This window comes from Squalius cephalus (genome assembly GCF_949319135.1).
Source record: "Squalius cephalus genome assembly, chromosome: 23".
NCBI classification, from domain to species: Eukaryota; Metazoa; Chordata; class Actinopteri; order Cypriniformes; family Leuciscidae; genus Squalius; species Squalius cephalus.
The window spans coordinates 18,027,452-18,036,565 of NC_137144.1; the positions used below are offsets into that span (position 1 = coordinate 18,027,452).

The window sequence follows — 9,114 nt, forward strand, 5'->3', positions numbered from 1 at the left end:
TTTAATACACAGTTTACCAAAAAGTGTCCCAATTTTGATGACTTCACCCTTGTTATTTGATTTATTTACTATTTATTTGTTTGCTCATTCTGTGCATAAACAGGCATATGCAATAAAATTGTAAATACACAGGATGGTAATTTTACGTAAAAATAAAGCACAATTAATTGAGAATCTCATGCATTTCGGATTTTGACCACATGAGGAGGCTCTAACCCAACAAATACCATCCACTTTTTTATTGATAACTCAAACTAAATCTAACTTGTAGGCTTACCTGACTAAATAAAGCCAAATTATTAAATCACAATTAAAGTATACTGCAAAAACAGAGGCTAAAAAACAACCTTTTATTTTCATTTCAGTAATACAGTTGGCTGCTGTGCACAGCACATACGTATAAAAATAAAAGGAAACATTTTCTTAATATATTAGAATTCTTACTCTTTTTTTTTCTTTTTTTTTACATTTTTCTTTTCAGAGAACAAAATGATTGGCAAAAAGTTTGTTGTCTCCAACAAATCGTACAATCATTTCAACAAATTGGAACTAAGGCAGAAGGTGAGGTATATGTTAGAAAATAGGAGGGGAATTTGGAGGGGGTCTGCCCCTCAGTGCAGGAATACAAAACTGAGGAAAAACAAAGGCTGCATACGTACAAGGACACGCACACATGCACTACCCCTTACAATCATCTCGCAAGCTGCAAATGGGGCCATTTCAAAGCTGGAGACAAAGTACAGTACAAAGAAACTGGTGGAACTTACATGAGAAATAGCTGTTTCTGTATAAGCACTTAGTTTAGAGGGCCTAACTTCTAGATACAACATTTCCGTCCCACATTTTGCATTAAAAACCATGCAAAATTCTATTCACCTAATATAAAGAGATCAGAAATGTGACAGAGGACAGGGTACAGTGAAGATACATATCAATAAATTAACATCAGTCATCACATACATAAAAAAGCAGTCATTTTGACAGTTTCATTAAAGCAATAACATTGCATGCCATTTTTGGGGTACAAAGAATTTTAAATCTGTAGTTGCCATTACTAATATAGATGGATCATATTATCAACATAACACAGCTGAAAATCTCTCGTTATACCCAGAACACACACACACAAAAAAAATGACCATACCCATATTGTTTCAGTTTTGATTAGTTCACCCCGAAAGATTATACTCACCCTCATATTGTTCCAAACCTGTGAAACATAATTTTACATTGAAAGTCAATGGGGTCCAAAACAATATTTTGGACCCCATTGACTTTCATTGTATGAACAAAAACATTCTTCAAAGTATATTCTTTCACGTTCCACAGAAGAAAGAATGTCACACAGGTTTGGAATGACATAAGGGTCAGAAATCTTCATTTTTGGGTGAACTATAACTTTAAGGAAAAAGTCTCACACACACTCCATACAATGTAAATATCAGTGTACCTGGCTCAAAATAACATCCTTCTCCTTTGTAGCATTAACATGTCTCAAAATGTCAAGTAGAAGCATTAATGCGAGAGAAAGCAAGGTTTATGTGTAGTACTGCAGTGATTACCAAACCTTTTATTCTCTCCTGCACATTGCAGCTGCGACAGAAAAGATAAAAGGGTATTGTAGTAAAGATATAAACAGATCTTGATTATTGCAGTCTGAGTCGGAGCTAGATGGAAAATGAAAAGATTCTCTTAATCTACACTGTAAAAAAAAAAAAAAAAAAAGTTGCGGCCTTAAATTTTTTAAGTACAATCAACTTGGATATTTCAACTTAAGTCATATTAAACTAACTTAAAAAATAGTTGAATCTTGTATTACTTATAAAAAAAAGTTGAACATTGCTTAACTTATTTTGATGAGTTAAAGCAATGTAAAAACATGTTGTCATAACTTATTGATCATATAATTTTTTTTAACAGTGTAATAATAATTTAACATTATTTGAATTTAAAGGAGTTTGCTATTCATTTAATTCTAGAGCTAAAAAAAAAGAAGAAGTGGGGTGACATTGTAAGTGAGGGCAGGGGCATTCAATTCAATTTCAAGTGCGACCAAATTCTCTAGACAAAGTCAACTGACTTGGGAATTTAAGAGTGTGCACAGGTGTTTGGGTCTATGCCTGGTATTCAAACATGAAGTAACGAGCAAATTATGTTATCTCGAACAGATTAAGACGGTTGTATTGGTTTTTACATTCTAAAGACTTTTTTAAGGAGGAGTTCAAGTATGCAGTCAACATGTTGGTGAATGAGCCCTCACTGGAGATCACTGACTGTAGAGGTAAAACAGAGACACCACTGACTAGTATCAACACATATTTAATCTGATAAGTAAAATGAGAGGTTTTCTCATCACTAAGCAACAGCTATGCTTTCATATAATCGTGCCACATAATTCAAGATGAATGCAATTCTATGCATTACCAAACCGTACAGGTCTAGCCGTCCACAGGCTTTCAGTCAAATTCTGACCTTACATGAGGCGTAAAATGGCCTTCTCTGAGTTTAACTCCCAATATGCAATCAGTTTTTAGTTATTGATCTAAAAAAGGAACAAAAACCTCTTTCTTGCATGCACAAAAGGAGGCAAAATAGCAGAGGCTAAGGCACCACCTAATCATGAAAAAGGAGTAAACTACAGAAAAATAAGTGCTTTCATCTTTCTTGTAAAATGGCGCAACAGATGAAGATCAGAGTAAACTGATATTTATTTTTCCCTCCCTTATTTTTCCAATGCGGACGTGGCTCTTTGAGGTAATAAAAAGTATCCATTTCACTTCTAAAAGCTGAGGATGTTAGTCCAACGCCAGGTATGGTTTACACCAGTTATGGCAAGCACCCATAAAAAGTGAGAGGGCAAAAAAAGCTCCTCGACTCTCATATATTCATAGAAATCATAAGCAGCAAAGAATGGCATGTACACAAAGTTCAGACACAAAGTAAGCTACCGAAATATACATATATTATTATTATTTCAATGAGAATAAATACCGTAAGTGTTATTTTAGTTCTTTGCAGTTCACCTCTTAGCATGTTTGGGTTACCTACGAGAACATCCAACATGTGCAAATTATTGTGTTATTGCCAGTTTTGCTCATAAACGTGGGAGGAAATGTGTGACAGTCATTGCTGGGGAAGCCTTGTAGCCTCGCTTCAAGCGGCCATGTTTGCTGAGGGCAATATAAAATCCCTTGTAAATGGAAGACTCGTAAGCGTTGTAATTGTTGGGCAGCAGCGTCTCCTTGAACTTGCACTCGTCATGGAAGGCCCTCTAAAAATGGTATGGATTAGATAGTTAGTTTGGTATCCTCCTTCTAGGCCCCACCCACCACTTCTCCATCACATACTCTCAATATACATTTAACTAGGGTAAGGTGCAGAGCAACACTGGTTCATCTTAAATAAATAATGATCTAACTGACAAAAGCTTTGCTTTAAAAATCCAGGCAACTCATTTCCAGTTTTCTTAGAAGCTTCAAAACTTCTCAATGTGAATTAATTTTTAAACTTTCACAGTCATCACATAACATACACGTGAATTCAAGGTTAGATTGATTTTTCAAGGCCCATGCGCTTTCTAATGGAGATGCCAGTCAGCTGAACATCAGGAAAGCAAACGTTTTCAGTTTGTTGAACTGATCTCTGAAAGTGCCAACAGATTAAATCTTTTAAGTGACTTTAACATAGTCTGTATATGCTAAACAAAGCTTTAAGTTCACAATTTTTTGTTAAAAAAAGACTGAAGCTAATTAACCATTTTCACTAGGACATGAGTTCTATTAAATAAAAATGTTAAAAATATAAATAAATTATATACATATATAAAATAATAATAATAATAAACATAACTTCTGCCTTACAACAATACAGCTTTGTTCCATCCTTATTCTGTTTTCTTTCTCTCTCTCTTTTTTTTTTTTTTACGCAATGTGTGTGAACATTGACTTTGACAATAGAAGACCATGAATGATTCTAGATGATTCTGTCATCAAAATATAATGTGTTACTCATGGTGAGATCTGGCATCCAAGTAATGCAAGTTGAAAGTAGGTCAAAATTACATTCAAGCCATGCACAACATCAGAGTCCACTCCACGGCTCATATGAGCTAACAGTTATTAAAAATTAATGACAAACCAATGTATTCAATGCATCATCAACTAGGCCTACAGCTGAGGAATCAAAAAAACAAAACAAAAAAATGACATTCCATTTCCATCCAGGCAATGATGCTCATATTTGAGCACACTTCAAATGAATCAAACACGGCAAAAACAGAGAGGAAATTCATGCATTTGGGTCAATGAGGTGACGATCTTTTTTTTCGTCTGAATCCATCTGAATTCCGTGAAAATCCAAGTTTTTCAAATATAGCCTACAATAAAATGCTTTTTATTTCACTCTTCTGAATCATTAGGCCAAACCGTTCTGAGCGCGGTAAGGAACTGTTACATTTGTTACACGTTTTGGCACGGTGAGATTACAAAACCTTCAGTTTGATGGTTGGATTATGTTTTTCTAGAATATTGACCTAAAAAAACTATTTCTACACGCTTTTCTCGTCAGCGAATCCTATAATATATCAATTTACTGTATGTAGCCTATTATTAATGTAACTTAATGTCAGTAAATGTCTGGTAACTTTTACTTTTCTACAAGGTGGTCGTCCTCCGCGGCACGCTCGCTGGCTCCAAAGTTTACCTACAGCATCTCGCGTTTCACGCAGTCTCCAGCTCTTGCGTAACAGAGGTTACATAAGCTACATTCTTCTAATCCTGATTTCATAACGCCAATGTTGCTGCCTTCAATTTTTAAGTACAATCAATTTGAATGATTAAGTCATTTCAATTTAAATTAAATTAAACTGACTTATAAAACAAGTTGAATCTTGTAGCCTATAACTTGAAAATAGCGTAACGTAGGCTATTTTGATTAGTTAAAGCAATGTAAAACATATGTTGTAATAACTTTTTGATCATATCATTTTTTTACAGTGCACGGTTAAAAAAGAAACCGTCCGTAACCGTGCCAACTGACCTGGATAGGCACGGTTTCGCAACGAGAACCATTCAACCCGATGGCGATAATTTGATATTTTGTGAGTCAAACATTTCGGGTGGTGTTTTGACCTTTAATGAAAGGCAAATTTTGTTCAGCTCAAATGAAGTATGCTATAGTCCTGATATTTATGATGGCCTATTTGCTGTTCTATGGCCTATCTGATTGCTAACACAATCATTATTTTCAAAATGGTTTTCATGTATCCAAGGTGCCAGGAAAATATTTAGGTAGGCTACTTTTTACTAAATGGTTAAACCACTTGACATTTCAGAACAAACAAATAAATGTTTTTTTTTTTGTTGTTGTTGTTTTTAAGAATCAGAATGTGTCAGAATATGACATAGGCCTACAACGACTAATTCTAAGAACTTGGCACTAATGTGAAAAGATCAGCAATTTTATCACCACAAACCAGAATCCTTATTTGCCATTGACCCATTTAAAACCGCAGTAAAACTGAAGTGGCGTTCTCTGCACAAATACAATGAAATCAAACGACAGGCATACCTACCGTTCCATATAACCTTCCGCGGCTGTTCATTGCGACAAACATCTCGCTTTTCACCCCGTATAGAGTAACCACTCCTCTCTCTACCGCTGAGATTTCAATGAGACCTGATTGAACAGGACATCAGTGTTAGGCTACATACATGACAATGTGGCACACGGCAGCTCATTTACTCATTCTGCGGGATGCGTTCTGCACAAGCCTTTGTTCTGCATTTTCTCCCATGCTGGCTCATTTTTTTATACAGTGACATGAAAAGAAAAAAGAAAAAAAAGCCCTGCAGTTCTGGCATGTAGGCTACGACAAGCAGATGGACGCTGTGTAAAATTAGTTGCCGTCTAAATTCGTCCAAGCATTCGTGTCATGTTTGAGCCTCGGGAAACTCGGCAGTGATTGACACTGGGGTTTATTTTAACAGATATGTCATTGCTTTAGGACACATGCAAAAATAATAATAATAATAATTTAAAATAATACATTTATATAGTAAATAATATAATTTATAATAATAATTATAACATTTTTGTATATATTTTATATTATTATAGCCCATATATAGGTCTATATTCTGAAACTAAAAGAATAATTGAGCTGTTCATTCAATCCATCTGCATCCCTGCTATAACGAGTCATGCATGACATTTCTGGATGCAACTCACTGTACGGGTTCTCATTATGGACACCGTTTATCTTTCCGCCTGGCAGGACCTGCAGGTGAAACCCGATGCCCACGTTGCAGTACAGCCTCCGCACTCTCTTAATGCCCAGCAAATAGTCACTCTCCCAGTTCAGGTCCGATTTCTCCACCGAGATCCCCAAAACGGAGCGGGAGAAGAGCGTCTCCCACCTTTTCTCCAGTGGAGTTGCATTAGTCCTGTTCGAGGTGGGGTAAGAGGACACGATCCCAAGCAGAAAGCCCAGCAGAACAACCGCAGTCCACGTCCAGCGCCCGCTGCTCTCGCACATACTGATGAGGAACCTTTGCGCAGTGGCCATCCGGTTTACCCTCGGGGCACGTGGTCAAAATTAATGCCCCTAAAAATACCACTCTTGTTTTTCTTCTTTCGGCATGGTGGCAGGGGCTTATTTTTGGAAGGCAGGTCGGGGCTGCGCGCGTGTAACACAATAAGCCCCTCGGTAGATGAGAAGAGCAGGGCGGCAGAGCTTGAGCTGGTGGCGGTGGTGGTGGAGATGATGATTACCATGTTTCACCTCTCTGGATGGGGAGCACCACACACTCACCAAAATGCAAGCTCACCTTGCCTGGGAGATCTTCGGAATGACATCACTCACCTTCAGGATGACATCACGCTGACCTCACCGCGACCGGGGGGTCAGTTCGAACGCGAGAACCCAATCGCTGTCGATCCACGCGAGCGGCCCCGGGGGGACAGTGAGCGCGAGAGCTCGCGGGAGAACATGGGGCGTGCGTGATGGGCTTCGTTGGCAGCTCCCAAATTGGACCTGTGGTGATATGCCCGACGGGCCGCTTCCTTATTTAGAAGGAAGGTGTAAAAACAGGCCAGTTGTCACCGCGGGGCCATGTCAATCTCGCAAAACACTTCCTGCGCTGTTTGCTCAGGAAGCTTTCACTAAGATATATTTTGAATATGCCCCCGCGTGATTTATTAATCTGGGTAAAAACACATAGGCTAGTTGTTGGACGCAACGCACGTCCGAGCGCGAGCTGAACTCCTTTGATCGCTGACGTAGACCAATTAAGCACTTGATAGATAGATAGATAGATAGATAGATAGATAGATAGATAGATAGATAGATAGATAGATAGATAGATAGATAGATAGATAGATAGATAGATAGATATTTTTACACCTGGCAGGTAGACAAAAATAAAAGACAGTATGTGTCCACCAGGTGGCGCTGTATAATAATGTTGCAATCAAATAACCTATTTAAGAAATTACACCCTGTGAGTGTCGTCTTTTTTTTTTTTTTTTTTTTTTACTTTTTTTATATTAGGCTATTTATTACTATCATTTTGATCATTTATGCATAATTCTGTATAGCACATAATCATTTTGTAGAGTATGAGGCACCAATATCACATGGTACAAATGCTATTTGTTAATAACCTTTAAGATTATTTTAAAGAAAGTAATTGGCAATTTGTTTTAATTTCCTCGGGGATTAATGATATTTAAGACTCACAACACTTCTCAAATTTAATTAACCTAAATCAGTCAAAATGTTAAGTTATATTAAGTTATGTTAATATTAGTTTATAATTTAAATCAACCTTACAGGGAAAAAAAGTTTCAGAAATATCAACATTAATTTAGAAATATCATGTAATAAAAGGAGAATACAGTGATAAGAAGACCATACGAGTATATGGTATCATTGCTAAATCCCTGCTTCTTTATATTTGTTTTTTAAAGATGTTAAGCTTATCATCTCTAAATAGAGACAAATAATTATTTCTATGAATTTAGGGCCTTGGCCTATAAAGTAATGAATAAACCATAATTAAAACTGAGTCAGAAATAATCCCTAAGGATGCCATGATAAAGCTCAATGCAGTTTGTTTTTTCAATGCAAAATCCTGACCCATTTATCTACAGCATTAATTGTCAAAACACTTCAGAAGTCTAATTTAAGGAACAAAAGAGAATGTTAAGTAGTTGCACGAGGCAGCATCATGTCACTTGAGTGCTGAAACCGCATCCACTTTATAACATGACACTGCACTAATTTACAGCCTCAAAATGTGTTTACCATATTTTTAATTGGAAGGTTTTATCCTCTGTTTACATATAAGATTAACCAAACACCATTTACCCATTCAGGAACAGACAGAAAAAAATTTGAGCGTGCGTTATTTTTTCTCTAAAATGACAAATATTTAATTTGGTGGCTTTCTAGACACTTGCAACTAAAGATTTATGATGTAGTTTTTTTTTTTGTTTTTTTTTATATGATTTCTGCTGATGCTCATCTGAAACCTACCAGTAAACAAAATTGTTCATGGAATTAGTTTGATGAAGATCATCATGATGAAGACCTACTGCATTAGATGTGAGAATTCACCACAGAAATAGTTCACCCAAAATGAAATAATACAGAATTAAAAAAAAAAAATCTCATATTCTCAGCAATTAAAATATCAGTACCTCTTTTATTATTTAATTGTGCTGTATTTGAACAGATGATTTTTCAACTGGACGACACGTCCATCCTGAGAATCTTACCACTTTTTACAATGTCACACCCCATTACACTCACACAAATAAGACTCCACATACACACTCTCTGGCCAACGGCGAGTGTACCTACAGATGATGAATAACTTAAATAGTACAGGAAACTGTTACAGTTTTGTAAAAGCAACCTACGTAACTCAGTCACACCATAGAAATGTCATTTTAATATAGTTGATGATGCTTTGCAACACATAATAGCTTAGGTCTGTGTAAAGTCACCTGTAGAAAGGTATCCCAGATTATCATTTTGAACACCAGACTGAGATTTTATACATGAATATATTGTAAGTCTTGGTTACTGACCAAAATTTCAGGTTAAAAAAA

The 9,114-nt window shown here is 36.4% G+C and overlaps 1 protein-coding gene across 1 annotated transcript; it reads right to left on the reverse strand.

The window, feature by feature from the left end:
• Positions 1–336: 336 nt before the first annotated feature.
• Positions 337–6,689, reverse strand: fgf6a (fibroblast growth factor 6a). Its single transcript, XM_079859460.1, has 3 exons — positions 6,229–6,689; positions 5,573–5,676; positions 337–3,271 (listed from the first exon to the last, which is right to left on the reverse strand). The coding sequence occupies exons 1-3, from the start codon at positions 6,563–6,565 to the stop codon at positions 3,095–3,097; spliced, it is 618 nt and encodes a 205-aa protein (XP_079715586.1). The 5' UTR covers positions 6,566–6,689; the 3' UTR covers positions 337–3,094.
• Positions 6,690–9,114: the final 2,425 nt, after the last annotated feature.

What these genes read in the sequence shown, in the direction of transcription:
- fgf6a (XM_079859460.1), bottom strand. Translation starts at nt 6,565, where the DNA reads ATGGCCACTGCGCAAAGGTTCCTCATCAGTATGTGCGAGAGCAGCGGG. An exon ending in CCATAATGAGAACCCGTACA is followed by an intron (nt 5,677 to 6,228) that starts GTGAGTTGCATC and finishes CTGTTCAATCAG; the next exon opens with GTCTCATTGAAATCTCAGCG. An exon ending in GCGGAAGGTTATATGGAACG is followed by an intron (nt 3,272 to 5,572) that starts GTAGGTATGCCT and finishes TACCATTTTTAG; the next exon opens with AGGGCCTTCCATGACGAGTG.